Genomic DNA, 20,247 nt, shown 5'->3' on the forward strand with positions numbered 1-20,247 from the left:
TGGCAAAGCAATAAAACTATTGTTCCTCTTTATCCCCAACTCTGTCTTCCTGTTATATTTTGGCTCTGAATCATGGAAGTCGCTTTTCGATAACACATCTAAAATGCAATACAGTTGACTCTTGAACACAGATTTGAACTGTGTGGGTCCATTTATACTTTTCTCGATGAATACAGTACTATAAATGTATTTTTCTCTTCCTTATGATTTTCTTAGTGACATTTTCTTTTCTAGCTTAAGAATACAATAAAAAGGGGATCCCTGGGTGGCTCAGCGGTTTGGCGCCTGCCTTTGGCCCAGGGCGCGATCCTGGAGTCCCGGGATCGAGTCCCACGTCAGGCTCCTGAGATGGAGCCTGCTTCTCCCTCCTCCTGTGTCTCTGCCTCTCTCTCTCTCTATCATACGTAAATAAATATTAAAAAAAAAAGTACAATAAAAAAATACAATCTAAAATACATAGGACATACAAAATGTGTTTTTATCGATAAGCCTTCTGGTCACAAGCAGGCTATCCGTAGTTATGTTCTTGGAGAGTCAGAAGTTATACCCAGAATTTCCACACCACCGGGGGTCAAGGTACAGCACATGGTTCAAAGGTCTACTGTATATTAAAAATTGAAGCCATCTCTCTTCTAAACCTGCTGCTGCTTCTGTAGTTCCTATTTTACTAGGGATAAACTCTTAACTACCAGGTTAGAAAACTGCATAGAGTAGTGACAGCATGGTGACTAAGATCACTATTTCATCGTGTGCCAAGGAAAGGGCTATGACCCAGAATTGAAAGTCAAATAACAAGGTGACTAGACACTGATTAGACCAACATCAAGCTATAGCAATTCCACATCCTAAATATCTTTCAAATTTGTCTCCTTATGCCATACCTATTATGAAATAGGACTACCTCCATTTTGACCTTAGTCTATACCTTCTAATCAAAGTTGTTCCAGTTTATCTCTAAACTCGTGCAAAAGACCCTGAGGGCAAAGCATCCCCTGATGTGAGCCAAACTATCCCCTCAAGCAACAAGGACTGCCCTGGGCCAGCAAGATCCAGAGTGATCGAGGTAAAGATGGATGTGACCTTCACTGCCCGCCTGGATGTATTGAGCACTGTCCCACATATTCCTTATATAAACCTGGACGTATTTTCAGCACTTGGGAGACATTCTTGGAGACACTAGTCCACAGTGTTCCCGGTGCCGGCCTCACTGATATAAACTCCTTTCTTATTTCACCACTACTCATGCTCCTGCTTTGGATTTTGTCAATGGTGAGTGGCTGCACCTGGTCTGTATGGGTCCCCTAGAGCCCAGGTGTTCTGAAACCCCAGCCTCGTTACATCTCCCCAGTTGAGGCCTTCATTATCTCTGACCTGTGTTACTTCAATAGTCTTAGTAGAGGTTTCTCTGCCCTTGACCTTGGCTGAGACTGAGGAAGCCGTACAAAATGCAAATCTGCACTTTTATCTCTCACCAGCTTTAAACATTTCAAGGAATCTCTTAGATAAAAGCAAGGTCTCAGCCTGCTTCTCATAGCTTACCTCTCCCTGTCTCAGAATTTGTTTTCTCACACCAAGAAGTTTCTTCTGTGCCTTTTCTCTTTGTGGTTCCCTTTTGTAATGGTGCCTTCCCCACCCCCCCCCCTTCCTGGCTAAGTTCTACTCAACTTTTAAAGATGTACTTAGACAAAAAAAAAAAAAAAAAAAAGATGTACTTAGAGATAAGGTCTTCCGGTAAGCCATTTCCCGAGTCCTGCAAACTTCCAAGGCTGGAAAGGGGATCTCTCTTTCTACTGCGCTCCCCTCGCCCACCCCCAAAGGCGGGGACCACGTCTTATCTACGTCATGCTTTCTGCAAATGTTTATCACTTTAAGCATCAAGTCCAAGGTTATCCAGCTGGTAAACTGCGGTGTCCGAAATTAGTGCTTAAACCCCCGGCGGGCTCTCATTGAAATGCAAAGTCCCCAAAAATCTTCCCTCTAGCAGTGCTTTTAATAGTTTGCAAAACACTTCGATGAGGCTAGTCTTCATATCCTGGGGCAAGACTTGTAAAGAGGAAATGTTTCTAAACCCGGGAGCTTCAGGAAAGCACTAAGCAGTCATCAAAAAAAAGAGAACAGCAGCCGGGAGGGTCGGCCAGCTGCAAAGAAGACCCTCCTAGCCCGAAAGACCGCACCCAGGAGCCCTCACCCAAAGCCCCCTCCACCTCCAGGACTATAAATCCCAGCATGCCTAGCGTCCAGTGAGTGACAGCACGCAACGCACGCCGGGAAACGTAGTCCAGCTCTAGTTCAGGAAAAGGCCAGAACGTCCCGTGACGTCAGGAGGGCTCGGGAAAGGAGTCGGAACCGGTCCAGGCTCAAGTTTAATCATCTTGTAGCGAGCCGGCCCTGGTTTTCTTTTCTTTCTTTTTTTTTTTTTTTGGTGACCCGGTTTCAGGTCCTACCCCGCAGTCCAGCGGCCCTATGTGCGTTGAGTAGCTTCTCGCGTGACTCCTTCAAGGTTAAAGGGGAAGTAGCAGAGAGCAAGAATAGGCGGCCTTCTGCTCTCGACGCGCCGACTCGTTAGGATAGTGGTACTCAGGACGCTGGCCTGTCCGAGAGCTGAGACGCTGCTTCCCCAGCAGCGCCGGTGAGGACGTGGCAACACTAGCTCGAGCGGCCGCTTCCTTTTCCTCTCGGCGCGTCCGGCGAGAGGCGCGGGGAGGCGCAAAGGCTGCTGGGAACGCGCATGCGCTCACAGCGGCGGAGAGTGCACCTCCAACGTCTCCGGGCGCGGGGGGTGTCGGGTGTCGGCGGCGGCGCTTTGCGGCCGGTCGTGCGGGTCGGGCGCGGGCGGGCGGGCGCGGCGGCAGTGGCGCGCACAGGTGATTGACTGGCCAGCTGGCTGAGGAATCGCCCGGTCCCGGTTGCTGGCAGGTGGCGGAGCCCACTTGGGCGGCGGCAGCGGCGGCAGCGGCGACGGCCCGGCTCGGGAGGCGCTCCTCGGGCCAAGGCCATGGCCCCACGGCTGCAGCTGGAGAAGGCGGCCTGGCGCTGGGCGGAGACGGTGCGGCCCGAGGAGGTGTCGCAGGAGCACATCGAGACCGCCTACCGCATCTGGCTGGAGCCCTGCATCCGCGGCGTGTGCAGGTGAGGCCCGCGCACCGGGGCCTTGCGCCCGTCTGGCTCCGGACCTTGGAAAACTGGGCTGGGGCACGGGGGTCTCGCCGGGGAGGAGAGGACGGCGGGCGGCTGTGCGCTTCCAGCGGGCGCGGAGAGGGGGCCAGGCGGAGGCTTCCTTCCTCCTCAACGCGTCCGGGCGACCCGGGCTCGCCGCTCGGAGGTGATGCTGCTGAAAAGCCCTTTGGGAAAGGTTCTGGCTTCTTATCTAGAAGATGGCGGTGGAAATGGTTGCAGGCAGGAGCGGAGAGCCTAGCAGACGTTGTTGGCTGTTGCATGTTGGCCACGGCTCGGCCTTTCCCGTTGTAGGGAGGGAACTTCGAAGCGAGTTGCACCCCCCGGTACCTTTTATTACTGTGGACGCTGGGCTTGGTCACCTTCGTATTAGTTTTGGAGACGGCAGGTTTAGAAAAACGTCTGGGCAGCCTACGTCATCGGTACCCTTCACCCCCAGTTGACCTCCCCTCTCTCCGTTCATCTGTTTTAGGCCTTTTTTCTTTTTCTTCTTTTTTTTTGGGGGGGGGGGAGGGGGGTTGCGTTCCGAGTGCGCCGCTTGACCCAAGTACGAAGTTTGAGCTGTGTTAGTTCTGCCCTTCACTTCTGCTCAGCCCCCTTGAACCTTTGCCTTGCCTTATTAGTTGGAATTCTCAGGCATTGTTCCTTGTGTCTTCGGATTTCTCTGCCTTCTTTTCACGCGGGAACTATTTTTTTTTTTTTTTGTTCTGGAATGTTTTGTTGAATCGACTTGGCCAAGCCGGGCATGCTCAGTAGCCTCACTTCAGCAGGCGTTTAGCAAAGGTTTTCTGGAGTTTTTAACACTCCGCGGCGGGATCCGGAAGGCGTGGAAGTCCAAGGTCTCGGCTCTGGAATTTATAAAGTCGAGTTTGGGAAGTGATTCCAGTTAGGGGGCTTCCATAAGGCAAACGAGTAATTCCGAGCTCTGGGCGTCCGGCTCGCTAGGAGGGCGCATCCGACTCCCCAACAGTAAGTACTGGAATGACAAGAGTCTGTGCGTAATAGAATGTATGAAGTTGCATTTAGTTTCTCAACGTAATTAGATTCCAGAGTAACCAAAGAGACAACAACAAAAAAACAACAAAACTTTTACACTGTTGCAATTCTGATTTTTTTCTTTCTTTTTTTTTTTTAAACACAGGTGGAGTAGAAATGGGCTGGGACCACTGTAAGAATAATGTCAGTTTTAAGTTGCAGTTGCAAGGTTTATATCCAAGCCAGGTTTTTTTGTGTGTGTGTGTTTTGTTTTGGCCTTGAGATAGAATTCATATATTGTATGATTCACCCATTTAAAATGTACTGCCCAGTGTTTATTTGTATATTCATCCACAGGGTTCAGCTATCACCACAATCTTAGTTTAGAACACCGCCCCCACCGCACGCCTAACTCTTTAGCCGTTAGGTTGGCACTTGCCCATCCCTGTGCAGCACCACCCCAGGCTCCAAGCAACCACTGATCAACTTTCTGCCTCTAGATTTGCCTGTCTTGGACATCTCATGTAAATCGAATCATAAAACAGGTGGACTTTGGGGGATTCCTGGGTGGCTCAGCGGTTTCACACCTGCCTTTGGCCCAGGGCGTGATCCTGGAGTCCCAGGATCGAGTCCCTCCTCGGGCTCCCAGCATGGAGCCTGCTTCTCCGTCTGCCTGTGTCTCTGCCTCTCTGTGTCTCATGAATAAATAAAATCTTTTAAAAAGTGTGTAAAATATGCAACAAAACTTACTAAATATATAATTAAGTGGCATTAAATACCATTACAAGTTGTACAGTTGTCACCATTGTGTAGTTCTAGGGCTTTTCCATCACTATAAAAGGAGACTATCCGTTACACTTCGCCTTTCCTCCTTGCAACACCAGGCAACCACTGATCTTTCCATCTCTGGGTTTCTGTATTCTAAATATAAATGGAATCCTACAATATAGCTTTTTTGGTCTGGCTTTCACGAAACCTGTTTTCCATTGTCTTCCATGTGTATCATTGATCAGTACTTTATTCCTTTGTGTGGCTCAATAACGTTCCATTTGAATATATACCACATTTTGTTTACTCATCAGTTGATGGACTTAAATCCCCCCCCACCTTTACTGAGAAATAGTTGACAAGTAGAATTGCCTATTTTTTTTTTTTTAAGATTTTATTTATTCATGAGAGAGAGAGGCCTCAGACACAGGCAGAGAGAGAAGCAGGTTCCATGGAGGGAGCCTAATGTGGGACTTGATCCGGGACTCCAGGATCACGCCCTGGGCCAAAGACAGGCACTAAACCACTGAGCCACCCAGGGATCCCCCAGAATTGTCTGGTTTTTTTTTTTTTTTAATTTTATTTATTTATGATAGGCACACAGTGAGAGAGAGAGAAGCAGAGACATAGGCAGAGGGAGAAGCAGGCTCCATGCACCGGGAGCCCGATGTGGGCTTCGATCCCGGGTCTCCAGGATCGCGCCCCGGGCCAAAGGCAGGCGCCAAACCGCTGCGCCACCCAGGGATCCCGAATTGTCTGTTTTTAAAGTGTATTTGATAGACCTATGTAGTGGAATGAGTACTAAGATCAGGGTGGTTAAACACATGTCACCACAAAATAAACTCGATGAGCATTTTTGTTATATCCATTTGGCCTGTTGTGCTGGCTCAAGTTTTTATTAGAATACTTGTTTTCAGTTCTTTTGGGTGTATACCTAGGAGTGAAATTGCTGGGTCATGGTAATTATGTTTAACTTAGGATCTGCCACACTGTGTTCTACAGCTGCTGTGCCATTCATTTTAAATTCCCACCAGGAATGTATGGGGGTTTCAGTTTCTCTCCATCCCTTGCCAACATATGCTATACTTTCTGTTTGCCATCCTAGTAAATTTTTTTAAAGATTTTATTTATTCATGAGAGACGGGGGTGGGGGTGGGGAACAGAAACAGGGAGAAGCAAGGCTCCATGCAGGGAGCCCGATGCAGGACTTGATCCTGGAACCCCACGATCACACCCTGAGCTGAAGGCAGGCGCCAAACCCCTGAGCCACCCAGGGAAATCCCCCATCCTAGTGAATTTGAAGTGGCATCTCGTGTTTTTGGTTTGCATTTTCCTAAGGACTAATGAATTGGACATCTTTTCATGTGTATGTTGGCCAGTTTTCATTTATTGCCGAGTAATCCATTTTATGTATTTTCCACATTTATATATCCATTCATCAGTTGATGGACATTTGGGTTTCCACTTTCTGGCTACTATGAATAATGTAGCGAAGAATATTTGTGTAGGGGTTTTTGTGTGGATGTATTCATTTATTATCTTGGGTATGTATGTAGGAGTGGGATTGCTGGGTCATAAAACGATGTTTAACATTTTCAGGAACTGACAGATTATTTTCCAAAGTGGCTGTGCTATTAGAGTATGAAGATTCCTATTTCTCCAAATTCTTGCTCCTGTATTTTTTCTCGCAGCCATGCTAGTGGGTGTAGGTGGTATCTCATTGTGGTTTTGATTTACATTTCCCTGCTGAGTATAAAGTTCAGCATCTTTCATGTGCTTCTTGGCCTTTCATGTATTTTTGGAGAAATTTCTGTTATAAAGTCCTTTGCCCATTTTAAAATTCTGTTTTTCAGGTGTTTTTGTTGTGAGTTTTAAGAGTTCTTTATTAGATACAAATTCCTAATATTTGTAAATACTTTCTCATTTCTCTGGGTCCATATTTTTGATGGTATTGTTTGTAGTAAAAAAGCTTTTAGTTGTATTTCAGACTGGTCTTTTTCTTTCTCATACTTTTGAGACTGTGCATAATCTGATGTCCAAGTGATGTTTATCAGTATACATTTTATATTTTACATACATGATTGTTAGGAGATTCCAGAGCTAAAGAGGGGTTAGTCGTCCTCAAAGTAGATGAATTAAGAATATTTACATTTCTGAAACTGATTAGTACAGTCATGATAAAGCAATCTGTACTAAATACAGTACTCAACAGTTCTGCAAATATTACATATATTAATACTTAAAAGCGTGGTTTGTTTTTTTTTTTTTTTTGCTAACAATGAGTGTAATAGTTAAATAAGTTCCTTTCAGTAAATTGGTTGGAAAAGAGGCATTTTTCATTTTGATCCTTCTTGCTATATTACCCATCAGAATGATGGTTAATAAACCTACTGTTTATACTTTATACTTTTATATATATACTTTATAAACCTACTGTTTCCTCATAACCATCCCCAACACAATATGAGGCAGGGAAGGGTGAAAGGAGAATCTTAAAGTAGGCTCCACACATCAAGGAGCCCTACATGGGGCTCAGTCTCAGGTGAGATCATGATCTGAGCTGAAATCGAGGCAGAAGCTTAACCCATTGAACCACCCAGGTGCCCCTTAATCACACTTAAGTTTTTAAATATTTTTCTTTTAAGAAAAGATTTTATTTATTCATGAGAGACACAGGGGCAGAGCCATAGGCAGAGGGAGTAGGCTTCTTATGGGGACCCCCAGGATCATGCCCTGAACGGAAGGCAGAGGCTCAACTACTGAGCCCCCCAGGTATCCCAATCACACTTCAAAAAAAATTTGAGGTAGCCTGAGGGAGAGCACAAGTGGGGGGAGAGGTAGAGGGAGGATGAGGAGCAGACTCCCCGCTGAGTGACTCCGTCCCAGGACCCTGGGATCATGACCTGGATCGTGCCAAAGGCAGTTGCTTAACTCCCTTGAGCTACCCGGTGCCCCATTAATCACTTTTTATCTGATAGGTCTCATGTTAATTTGTTTCTTTTTGTGATAGTTGAAATTTTGATGTGAAAATTTCAGTCTAGACCAGCTTCTACTTATGTATGTAGGCGTACAATGTCTTGTTCTCACTAGAGAAGCAGTACCAGTGACTTATAAAATTAAGCATTACAGAAGTGTAATGCATTCTAGTGTCTAGTATCATGCCAGTTGACTTCTAGCTCTAGTCTGAAACCTTTCACTTTGAAGCTTCCTTCATTCACCTGTTCTTTTTTTTTAATTTTGTTGTTGTTACCAGCTTTATTATTATTATTTTTTAAAATTTTATTTACTTATGATAGTCATACAGAGAGAGAGAGGCAGAGACACAGGCAGAGGGAGAAGCAGGTCCCATGCACCGGGAGCCCGATGTGGGATTCGATCTCGGGTCTCGAGGATCGCGCCCTGGGCCAAAGGCAGGCGCCAAACCGCTGCGCCACCCAGGGATCCCTATTCACCTGTTCTTAATTGATGTTCAGTTCAGCGGCATCTTCTTTCTTAGTTGGTTCACATTTAAAGACTTAAGAGAGTGCTTGTGAGTGCCCAGGGAGGGGCAGAGGGAGAGGGAGAATCTGGAGCAGACTTCCAGCTGAGCAGAGCCCAACCTCCTCCATCCCACTACCCAAGATCTTGACCCTTGACCTCCGCCGAAACCGAGAGTCATTAGCTCAACTGCCTGAGCTGCCCAGGTGCCTTTGAGGCCAATTTAAAATATGCATAGTAAGCTGAGAGGATGGTACCCTGAACCCTCTCCCTCATTACCCAGCTTTAACTTGTTAACTGATGATCTCAATCATTTGTTTTATTTTCACAATTTTAAACTAAAAATTACCAATTTTATGCATCTTATTTGTTTAAATAGTTATTATTTTTTTTTAAATTTTTATTTATTTATGATAGTCACACACAGAGAGAGAGAGGCAGAGACACAGGCAGAGGGAGAAGCAGGCTCCATGCACCGGGAGCCCGATGTGGGATTCGATCCCGGGTCTCCAGGATCGCGCCCTGGGCCAAAGGCAGGCGCCAAACCGCTGCGCCACCCAGGGATCCCCTTAAATAGTTATTTTTTGTTCTGTGAAACTCGAGTCTATTTTTGTTCATGATTACAGATTTTTCTGCTAGCATTTTAACACTCGGAGAATACTTAGTCCTTAATTTTTGTGCAAAGTCAAAGCCCCTCCTTAATCTCAGGCTAACTAACCATTGTTAAAACAGTATAAATAGGGACACCTGGGTGGCTCTATAGTTACATGTCTGCCTTCGGCTCAGGTCCTGATCCTGGAGACCTGGAATCGAGTCCTGCATCGGGCTCCCTGCATGGAGCCTGCTTCTTCCTCTGCCTATGTCTCTGCCATTCTCTCTCTGTCTCTCATGAATAAATAAAAATCTTTTTTTAAAAAAGTATAAATATTGGCTTTTTTGTATCTTTTAAATTCAAAAATTTTTTTTTTTAATTCAGATATTTAGTGACTGTTATACCTTCCTGGAGTAAATATTCTTTTTTTCAACAAATAATTTTGGCACTTACTATGGGCTTGTTGTAGTAGTCTAGACTGGCTCTGGGATAAAGCCCCAGAAGATGCATTTCCTTCTTTCAGGTGCCATGTATTTTACAAATAAGCAGAATATGATTAAACAATGTAATTGTTTTAGAAAAAAGAGCAGTCACACTGCATACTTTGTGCAACTTGTTTTTACTTGATAACATTTTCCATATTAGTGGATCTAGAAAATTTACCTTATCTTTAATACGTATGTAATATTTTCTGTAACTGTAGATGTATTATAATTTAACCATTTCCCTGTTGATGGACCTTTGAGTTTTCAGGTTTTGATACAATATAGACAGTGCTTCTGTGAACATCCCTCTATATGTATCTTGGTTGAGTGAATGTTTTCACTTAGGTTGTAAGATGAGAAAACAGAAAAAGGTCACTGTAACCATATGCAATTTTGGTAGGCTGCAAAAGGTTATACTGTTTAACACTGCATCCTATATTCACCCTATTTCCCACTCTAGCTAGGCATTCTTTTTTTTTTTTTTTTTTTTTTAAATTTTTTTTAATTTTATTTATTTTATGATAGGCACACAGTGAGAGAGAGAGAAGCAGAGACATAGGCAGAGGGAGAAGCAGGCTCCATGCACCGGGAGCCCGACGTGGGATTCGATCCCGAGTCTTCAGGATCGCGCCCCGGGCCAAAGGCAGGCGCCAAACCGCTGCGCCACCCAGGGATCCCTAGCTAGGCATTCTTAACTGCAAACACCAACGTTAATAGTGAAAAATAGCAAGTTATTTTCATGTGCCTTTTAATTTTTGCTAGTGGCATTGAGCATCTTTATATATGTTGGCCATTTGTATTTTTCCTTTGAATTGTGTGTCTGAATTGATCGCTTTCTTACTAATTATCAAGAGTTTGAGTATTTCTGCCGAACATCCTTTTCTTACATATTTTTTTTTAAGATTTATTTATTTATTCAGAGAGAGTGAAAGAGAGGCAGAGACAGGCAGAGAGAGAAACAGACTCCATGCAGGGAGCTGGACATGGGACTCGATCCTGGGTCCCTGGGATCACACCCTGGGCAGGCAGAGCTAAGCTTGCAGGCAGCGCTAAGCCGCTGCGCCACGGGAGCTGCCCTTTTTCCTACATTTTTTAACTTGACTTCGTGGTGTTTTTGTTTTTGTTTGTTCCTTTTGGTACATTAAAACTCATGTTTATGTTGTCAGATTTATCATTGTTTTTAAGGTTGCTGGATTTCCCCATTCCAAGATTATAGAAATATTCACTCATTTTTTTTTTAATTTATTAAAGATTTATTCATGAGTGAGAGAGGCAGAGATACAGGCAGAGAGAAGCAGGCTCCATGCAGGGAGCCCGACGTGGGACTCTATCCTGGGTCCCCAGGACCAGGCCCTGGGTTGAAGGCAGCACTAAACCACTGAGCCACCTGGGTTGCCCTCATGTTTTAATACTGACGGTTTTATCCTGTGTATTCAATCTTTGTGCTCTACAGTTTAATTTGATTTAGGGTGTGAGATTTGGATCAAGCTTTATTTTTACTTTTTTTTTTTTTTTTAATTTTTTTTTTTATTTATTTATGATAGGCACACAGTGAGAGAGAGAGAGGCAGAGACACAGGCAGAGGGAGAAGCAGGCTCCATGCACCGGGAGCCTGACGTGGGATTCGATCCCGGATCTCCAGGATCGCGCCCTGGGCCAAAGGCAGGCGCCAAACCGCTGCGCCACCCAGGGATCCCTATTTTTACTTTTTAACCAAATTAGCTACTCAGTTTTCTCTGCTTATTTAAGATTTTTATTTATTCGTGAGAGGGAGAAAGCAGAGACCTAGGCAGAGGGAGAAGCAGGCCCAAGGTAGGACCCCAGGATCAGGCCTTGAGCTTCCAGAAGGCAGACACTTAACCGCTGAGCAACCCAGGCGTCCCGGCTACTCAATTAATTTAAGCCATTTATTGAATAATCTAGTCTTCGCCCCGTAGTTAAAAAGGCCACCTTTATTATATGTACTTGGGTTTGTTTCACATCTATTGATTTGACTCAGTATCTTGGTATTATGACCCCAGTTCAAATTACTAGTATTTTAAAAATATCTGAAGGCAAGACTCTCTTAATTCCTCTTAGAATTATTCTACTGTTCTTAACATACAGAAAAGTACACAAATCATAAACCTTACTCAAGGTGAATTATCACAAGGGGAACATATCTGTATCTACCACCGCTATTAAAATGTTGCTGGCATTCCAGAACACACCCATCTTGAGTTTATTGCCTCTTACTGGTTATTAACATCCTCCTCAAGTAACCACTACCCTTACTTTGGACACCAGAGATTTTGCCTGTTTTGAACTTTGTATACAATTAATTATACATTGTAGTTCATTCTGTGTCTGGCTTCTTTTGCTCAGCATTGTGTGATTTGTCCACCTTTTAGGTAGCAATAATGTACTCATTTTTAATGCTGTGCAGTATTTCATTGTGTTACAGTATACTTTATCCTTTCTGCTGGTAATGTTCATTTGGAATTTTTCCAGTATTTGGCTGTGAGGAATAAAGCTGCAGTGAGCATTCTGGTACATATATTTTGGTGCCATATATATATATATATATATATTTTTTATATATATAAATATATATATTATATATATATATATATTTTGTATATGCCTTTTTTGATAAAAGAGGACTTGCTGGGTCATAAATATTTAGCTTATTAGATAATGCCCAAACTTATCAAAATGATTATATTTATCACATTCAACTTTCATGAGTACTATGTGAGAGTTCATTTGCTACGTATTGTCACTATGATCATTTTAATTTAATTTTTTTATTTTAACTTTTTTTAAAGATTTTATTCATTTATTCATGTCACACAGAAAGAGAGGCAGAGACACAGGCAGAGGGAGAAGCAGGCTCCACACAGGGAGCCCGATGTGGGACTGGATCCTGGGACTCCAGGATCACACCCCAGGCTGCAGGCAGCAACAAACCGCTGCGCCACCAGGGCTGCCCTTATTTATTTATTCATGACAGAGAGAGAGAGAGGCAGAGACACAGGCAGAAGGAGATGCAGGCTCTATGCAGGGAGCCCGACCTGGGATTCGACCCCAGGTCTCCAGGATCATGTCCTGGACCGAAGGCAGTGCTTAAACCGCTGAGCCACCAGGGCTGCCCTAGCATCTTTTGAATGAACCATAAGTACTGATTACAGTATAGTCCAGTTTATCAGTATCTTTCTTTGTGGTGATTGCTTTTTTTGCGTGCATCTTATTTAAGAAATCTTTACCTTCCCCTAGGTCCTAAAGATACTATCCTCTGCAAAGCTGTTATTGTCTTTCAGAATGAGATTTACAGTCCGTTTGGAATTATTTTATTCTTGTCATTTGGGTAATAAGGGCCTGGAAGAATTTAAGGGTTTCCTGTCATTTAGCAATGTAGACTTGTTGAACGACTACTAGTTGTAAAGATCTGTGATAGAAAAAGTAGAGGTTCCAAGGAAAGGGAGGACATATATAGGGGAAAAAATAAAAATTAACCAAACGAGACGTGCTTTTTGTGAATCTCCTATATTTCTCTTGGTTTACAAGGTAACGATTTAATAAGAAAAAGTTTTTTGTATTTGGGACAATTTTACAAAGGAAATAGAAGAAAAAATTCATGGATTTAATTCTTTTGTTTTCTGTGTAACATTAAAAGAAATCCTTTAACTTTTTTTTTTGTAAAACAAATTGAAATTTAGAGTCCAGGATGGCACAAGATGCTTTTCTTATGGCTTTATTTATTAATCCTTAGCTGATGTGAGTTCCAATTTGAGAAGTACGGATAAGCTAAAATGAAATGTAGTTAACACTGGGCTTCTAAGGAGTCTGAGCTCACTGCTAACTTGAACTCCTCTCAAGTAAAAGCCACCACCTAGAGAAATATGTTGTAATATTTTCGTAGTAATCCCCTTTTGATTTTTCTGCATGTACATAAAAACAATGCCATCAAAAAAAAAAAAAACAATGCCATCATGTTTTATGTGCATTTTGAAGAGTTACTTTTTTTTTTTTTAATTTTTATTTATTTATGATAGTCACACAGAGAGAGAGAGAGAGAGAGGCAGAGATACAGGCAGAGGGAGAAGCAGGCTCCATGCACCGGGAGCCCGACGTGGGATTCGATCCCGGGTCTCCAGGATCGCGCCCTGGGCCAAAGGCAGGCGCCAAACCGCTGCGCCACCCAGGGATCCCGAAGAGTTACTTTTGAACTTAATAATAAGAGTGTGTCCCCAGGGCATTACAGAGTTTATAAAATACTAATTTCTAATCGTTGCATATATTCCATTTTACAAGCCTGAAAGTATTTTTCCTATTTGCATTTGCCTACTTGCCTTATTCTCCTTCTCCCCTTCTACTAATTTCTTTAAGTTCTTCATGAGCTTCCTTATAAGGAAATATTTTTTCTATTTTGTTTATTTTCTTAGAACAAAAATTGTAGAAGTTTTATGAAGATTCCTTTTTTGGGTAAGATTTTATTTATTTGAGAGAGTGAGCCAGCAGCAGGGAGAGAGAATCTGAAACAGTAATGAGAGCCTCCATCCTATTACCCCTGAGATCAGAACATGAGCCAAAAGCCAGAGTTGGACGCTCAGCTGACTGAACCCCCCAGGCACCCCAAAAGTTAGATGAACATTCTTAAGGTTCTTTATTTCCTCCCACCATCTTTGTACAGTACCTGAACATCCCTGTATTTGTGTCCTTGCCATCGAGTATGACATTTTAAAGACTTGTGAGTTTTATAATGTATCAGTGAAGTTGGAAGGTATTTTTTCTTCTTTTTTAAAGATTTTGTTTATCTATTAGAGTGTGCACAAGTGGGAGTTGGGCAGTGATGGAGGGAAAGGGAGAAGCCCCACTGAGCAGGGAGTCTAATGTGGGGCTCGGTTCCAGGACACTGGGGTCACCACCTGAGCCAAAGGCAGATGCTTAACTGGCTGAGCCACCCAGGCACCCTGGAAGGTATTATTTTTTTCAAACATGAAGCCATTTCCCAAATTGTATAAAGAAATGTTTCAAGTCATCCTCCTTAGAGAACTAAATCCCACTGTAAGGGGAAAATTCTGAATTGTAATGGTTCACTAAGCCTATCCACATAGGGAAAGAGTTGATTTGCCAGTCAGCCCATCCTCTGTCTTACCTTCCAGGGTTTTTCCTTTAATACCAATTAGGCGGAAAGTAGATTCATTAGTAAGTAGAGTCATAGTATTTCTGAGTTGGCTCACTTTTTAAATCCATTTTGCTTGGCTAATCTCTTTCTCTAATAGAAGTTTGAATTTCAGGCCAACTGATTTAATATGCTTATTATAAGAGTATTTGGTATATTGGTAATTTTTATAGGGTGCAGTGTTTTTTTTTTTAAATTTTTTTTTAAATTTTTATTTATTTATGATAGCCACAGAGAGATAGAGAGAGAGGCAGAGACACAGGCAGAGGGAGAAGCAGGCTCCATGCACCGGGAGCCCGACGTGGTATTCGATCCCAGGTCTCCAGGATCGCGCCCTGGGCCAAAGGCAGGCGCCAAACCGCTGCGCCACCCAGGGATCCCCGGGGTGCAGTGTTTGAATCCCAATTTAGTGAGGTATAACTTAGGGTTTGGAAAAGGAAGATTTTTCACTTTTGTTAGGTGGCAGAGCCTCAAAGGTTGATTGGATTCTAAAACTTAGACACATACTTAATTTTAAAAAAATATCCAATAAACTATTTAAAGGATGGCTAACTATAGGACAACTTCTATCTGGAATATTTAACGTAGGTTTGGTGTTGAATTTTATTGACCTTGTTAGTTGCATCTCAAACTTTTTTTTGCCTAAGTTCTAGAAGGGGGGCACACATACCAAGGGACCTGGTTATAGTTGTTTTGTTTTTTTTATTTTTGCCTACCTGGTGTATGTCTAATACCCTGAGACCTTGATACAATAATGCCATGAATAAAAACACTAAAATTTTCAGTCATTAGAACCTGGAGTTTAGATTATCTTGTTCCGCATTTATTTTCACTGCTTCAGGAAAATAGGTACTTTAGTAACATAAGTAAACCACTTAGGTACACCCAGAGGGTTACATTTAAGTCCATGAACACCTGTTCCCTCCTTATTAATCACCCAATGTCTATGGTTTGTTTTTTGTTTTTTTTTCCCTCTTCCAACACTCAGTTACTTAAACTGGTGACACCTGGGTGGCTCAGCAGTTGAGCATCTGCCTTTGGCTCAGGGCCTGATCCAGAGTTCCAGGATCAAGTCCCACATTGGGTTCCCCACAGGGAGCCTGCTTATTCCTCTCGCTCTCGCTCTCGCTCTCGCTCTCGCTCTCGCTCTCTCTCTCTCATGAATGAATAAATCAATAAATCTTTAAAAATAAAAATCAAAAAATAGTAAACTCTACACTCAATTTGGGGCTCAACCCAAAACCCAGAGATCAAAATTTACATGCTCCTCCAACTGAGCCAACCAGGTGCCCCAGTATTGTTTTCTAACACTGGAAAAAAAATGTGGCATATGGTAATATTCCCTTCTTTCCTGCTGGACTTTTTTTTTAGGTTTTTATTTAAATTCCAGTTAACATGCAGTGTAATATTAGTTTCAGATGTACAATATAGTGAAATAAATGAACTCCTTTATCCCCATCACCTATTTAACCCACCGCACCCCCTACCTCCTAACTTTCTGGTAACCTTCACAATGTCTGTAGTTTACATTAGGATTTGCTCTTGAGTGTGTACATTCTGTGGGTTTGGACAAATGTATAATGACCTATTGCCCATTATAGTATCATGGAATAATTTTCACTGGTTAAAATCCTCTGCCTTGAGCATTCATCCATCTCTCCCTCCTGCCATCCCATAACTATGTTTTTACTGTCTCCGTAGTTTTGCTTTTTCCAAAATGTAATATAGTTTAAAATAGCACATAGCCATTTCATACTGGCTTCTTTCAATTAGTAGTATGCAGTTAAGCTTTTTTCATGGCTGGATAGTTCATTTCTTAGTGTAGCATATTTCATTGGATGTACCACAGTTTATCTGTTATCACTTACCCATTATCACCTACTTAAGGATTTATTAGTTACTTCAGAGTTTGGCAATTAAGCCTAAAGCTGTCTTGTAAAGATTTGCAGGCAGGCTTTTATGTGGACAGGTTTTCAACCCTTTTGGATACCTACCCAGGACCACAAAGAGCATGATTTTTATATGGCATAAGGAGTATGTTTGAATTTTTAAAATTATTTTATAGTATTCTGCCAACGTATATAAAATAATTGCTTTTGTGATACAGCAATTTGTGAAATGAATTCAGAGAGGTAGATGTTAAGGACTGACAAAATATAATTTTTCTATTTTTTAAATTTTATTTATTTATTCATGAGAGACACAGACAGAGGCAGAGACATAGGCAGAGAGAGCAGGTTCCATGCAGGGAGCCCGATGTGGGACTCTGATCCCAGGTCTCCAGGATCCCACCCTGGGCCAAAGGCAGGCGCTCAACCACTGAGCCGCCCAGGTATTCCAAAATAGAAGTTTATATAGTATGGCACGTGTTCTAGGGATAAGCTTTTTTAAAATATTTTTTTTAAAGAAATTTTGTTGTTTGAGAGAGATAGTGCGAGTGCACAAGCAGGGGTAGAACTAGGACAAAAGGGAAAGGGAGAAGCAGACTCCCCACCAAGCAGGGAGTCAGACATGGGACTCGATCCCAGGACTCTGGGATCATGACCTAAGCTGAAGGCAGATGCTTAACTGACTGAGGCACCTGGGCACCTCTAAGGATAAGCTTTTGTACAGGCTACAAATTTAAATCTTTTAGATATTCACTGTTTCATGAAGAGTGATGTAGAAAACCATCTGAAGATTCAGTTTACTACAAAAAGGAACAGACTTTCTGAGGTCTGAAGGGATTCATACTTGAAGATACCCAGAGAGCAGGAGGTGTGTTGGGCATTCTGCAGACAGAACTGTTTCAAATCTGCAAGCTGTGTGGGAATCCTTCACTCCAGAAAGAACTGTTGAACCACTTTTCATAGCAGCGATGCTGGAGGAACCAGACATGGTGCCTGCGAGAGTGGGGCGGGTTCAACTGTGTGGGGATCGGTGGAGTCGTGGGTCCGCGGGGACAGACCATAGAGCACCCCAGAGGGTGTTTCATTTTGTAAAACTGAACAGAACACCAGACTGTATTTTCTTTTTTTTTTCTTTTTTTTTTTTTTCCAGACTGTATTTTCATAGTGGCTGTATCAATTTGCATTCCTTCCAGAGACCAAAGTTCCTGCTGATCCACATCCTCACCAGTGTTTGCTATTGTCAGGGTTACGGATTTTGGCCTTTGTAATAAGTGTATGGTGGTATTTACTTCGTATTTCCTTGCTGTCACATGACAGGGAGCATCTATAGTGATGTGTCTAAGATTTTTGGCTCATTTTTTGAAATTGGGTTGTTTTTCGTTATTTTTGAGTTTTAAGGGTTCTTTGTATATTTTGAACAACATCCTTTATCAGATGTCTTTTGCATATATTTTTCTTTTTTAAAAAAAAAATTATTCATGAGAGACAGAGGCAGAGACACAGGCAGAGACAGAAGCAAGCTCCCCTCAAAGAGCCATATGAGGGACTCTATCCCGGATCCCGGATCAACACCCTGAGTGGAAGGCAGACAGTCTAATTTGCATATATTTTTCTCTCAGTCTGAGGCTTGTCTTTATTCCCTTGACAGAGTCTTTCATAGAAATTTTAATTTTAATGAAGCCCAGGTTATTTCTTTTCATGGATCCTATAGTGGTGCTATATCTAAAAAATCATCACGAAACCCAAGATCATAGATTTTTCTCCCTAAGTTATCTCTGAGGAGTTTTGTTTTTTGTTATTTATGTCTGTGATCCATTTTGAGTTAATTTTTGTGAAGAGAGTTCACTAAGTTAATATGTAATCACCAGCCTAATCAATAGAACATTTCCATCACCCCAGAAAGTTCCTTCATAAATTCTTTTCCACCTAGTTCCCATCTCCCTTTAGGATCAGAATCATGATTCTGATTTCTTTCTACATAGATTAGTTTTGTTTGTCCTTGAACTTCATATTGATGGACTCTAGCTTTATTACCTTATTTGTTGGGATTCTTTTGCTCAACATCACACTTTTGAGAATCACCCATGTTTCATGTGTCAGTAGTTTTTTGAGGGTGAGGGGCGGAGGGGTATTCTATCATAATTTGGATGCCTGGGTGGCTCAGTGGTTGAGCGGCTGCCTTTGGCTCAGGACCTGATCCCCGGGGTCAGGGATCAAGTCCCACATTGGGCTCCTTGTGGAGAGCCTGCTTCTCCCACTGCCTATGTCTCTGCCTCTCTCTGTGTCTCATGAATAAATACATAAAATCTTTAAAAAAAAAAAGAATTTATCCTAATTTGTATATTCGGTTGGTGGACATTTGGATCATCTACAGCTTTTTACTGTGTAAGTAAAAATTGCCTATAAATTTTCATGCATAGTGTTTGGATATTTGCATCCATTTCTTTTGGGTCCTCTTTCTACATACATTTACACTGTATACTATATGGATTTTCCATAGCTTATTCAGCCAGTTCCCTATAAAGGACACTGGGCTTATTTTCAGTCTTGCTGTTAATAACAATGCTTCAATATATTACTTTTAATTTAAATTATTTTCCATGTGTGTAGACAAATCTGTAGAATAAATACCCACATGGGATTGCAGGCTGTCAAGGGTCAGTGCATTAATAATTTCAATAGATGCTGGAAATTGTTCTCCATAGAGATCATTCCATTTGTTAGACTCAGTAGCAGGGTATGAGAAACTGCCTGTTTCCCCATGGCCTCGTCAGGCTCTTTGACTTTGCCAGACTGATAGGGGAGATGAGACATATCTGGGATGGAGCTAGATTATGCTGTGGGAATATATAACTCCCCAGTCTCAGTGACTTAAAACAACAAAGGCTTATATCTGAGCTAAGCTATGTGTGGATTACAAACTGGAAGTAGGTTGAGTGGAGGTGAGGTGGCTCCTCTTAGTCACTTGGATAACTGACACTGGGTAATAGCCGCCATTTGAAACACTCTCTGTACCACTGGAAGGTTTCAGTGTCCTGCAGTTAAATGCAAGCCTTAAAATTACACACATCATTTCTGCTCACAAATCATTGCCCAGAGCTGTTTCTTGGTCCCACCAAAGATCCAGAAGGTAACTAGGAGAGGATTGGTAGGTAAAATGCTCTTGGTGGTAACCAATTAAGGTGTCTCAGTCTAGTTTCATTTTGTGTTCCTCTTGCGGCAGAGGTTGAATGTCAGGGCCATTTGCATAGTTTTGAACTTCCTGTTAGGTCATTTCTGTGTTTTTATATTTTTAGTTTATCAGTTTGTAGGAGTTCTTTATGTAATGAGATTTTTGTGTGCGTGTGACATGAATTGCAAAACTTTTTCAGTTATTCCTTTTCTGCTTTGCTTATATGTTTTGTATACAGAAAGTTTTTTTTTTTTTTAAAGATTTTATTCATGAGAGACGCAGACAGAGGGGAGAGCAGGCTCTGTGCGGGGAGCCCATTGTGGGACTCGATCCCAGGACTTGAGGATCATGCCCTGAGCCAAAGGCAGATGCTCAACCCTGAGCCACACAGGCGTCCCACATTATAAGATTGAGTTAATGTAACTTTTATAGCTTCTGAGTTTTGAATCCTAGAAAAGTCTTTCTCATGCCAAGATTATAAAGAGATTTGTTGATGTTTTCTGTGTTGTGGTTTCAATAAACATTTAAGTCTTTGAGTCATTTGGAATTTG

General features: G+C 42.3%; 1 protein-coding gene and 1 pseudogene across 4 annotated transcripts in view; one reads left to right on the plus strand and one right to left on the minus strand.

Moving 5' to 3' along the window:
• The first annotated feature begins 2,769 nt into the window (after window positions 1-2,769).
• The window catches only part of USP48 (ubiquitin specific peptidase 48), an 84,641-nt gene continuing 67,163 nt past the window's right edge, over window positions 2,770-20,247 (plus strand). For all 4 annotated transcript variants that reach the window (XM_041765807.1, XM_041765808.1, XM_041765809.1 and 1 more), the window contains exon 1: window positions 2,770-3,129. In XM_041765807.1, the coding sequence (XP_041621741.1) occupies window positions 2,996-3,129 (134 nt within the window). In that variant the 5' untranslated portion in view covers window positions 2,770-2,995. The remainder of the gene's footprint in view (window positions 3,130-20,247) is intronic.
• LOC121496917 lies at window positions 17,325-17,702 on the minus strand (annotated as a pseudogene).

This window comes from Vulpes lagopus, chromosome 8, assembly GCF_018345385.1.
Source record: "Vulpes lagopus strain Blue_001 chromosome 8, ASM1834538v1, whole genome shotgun sequence".
NCBI lineage: Eukaryota > Metazoa > Chordata > Mammalia > Carnivora > Canidae > Vulpes > Vulpes lagopus.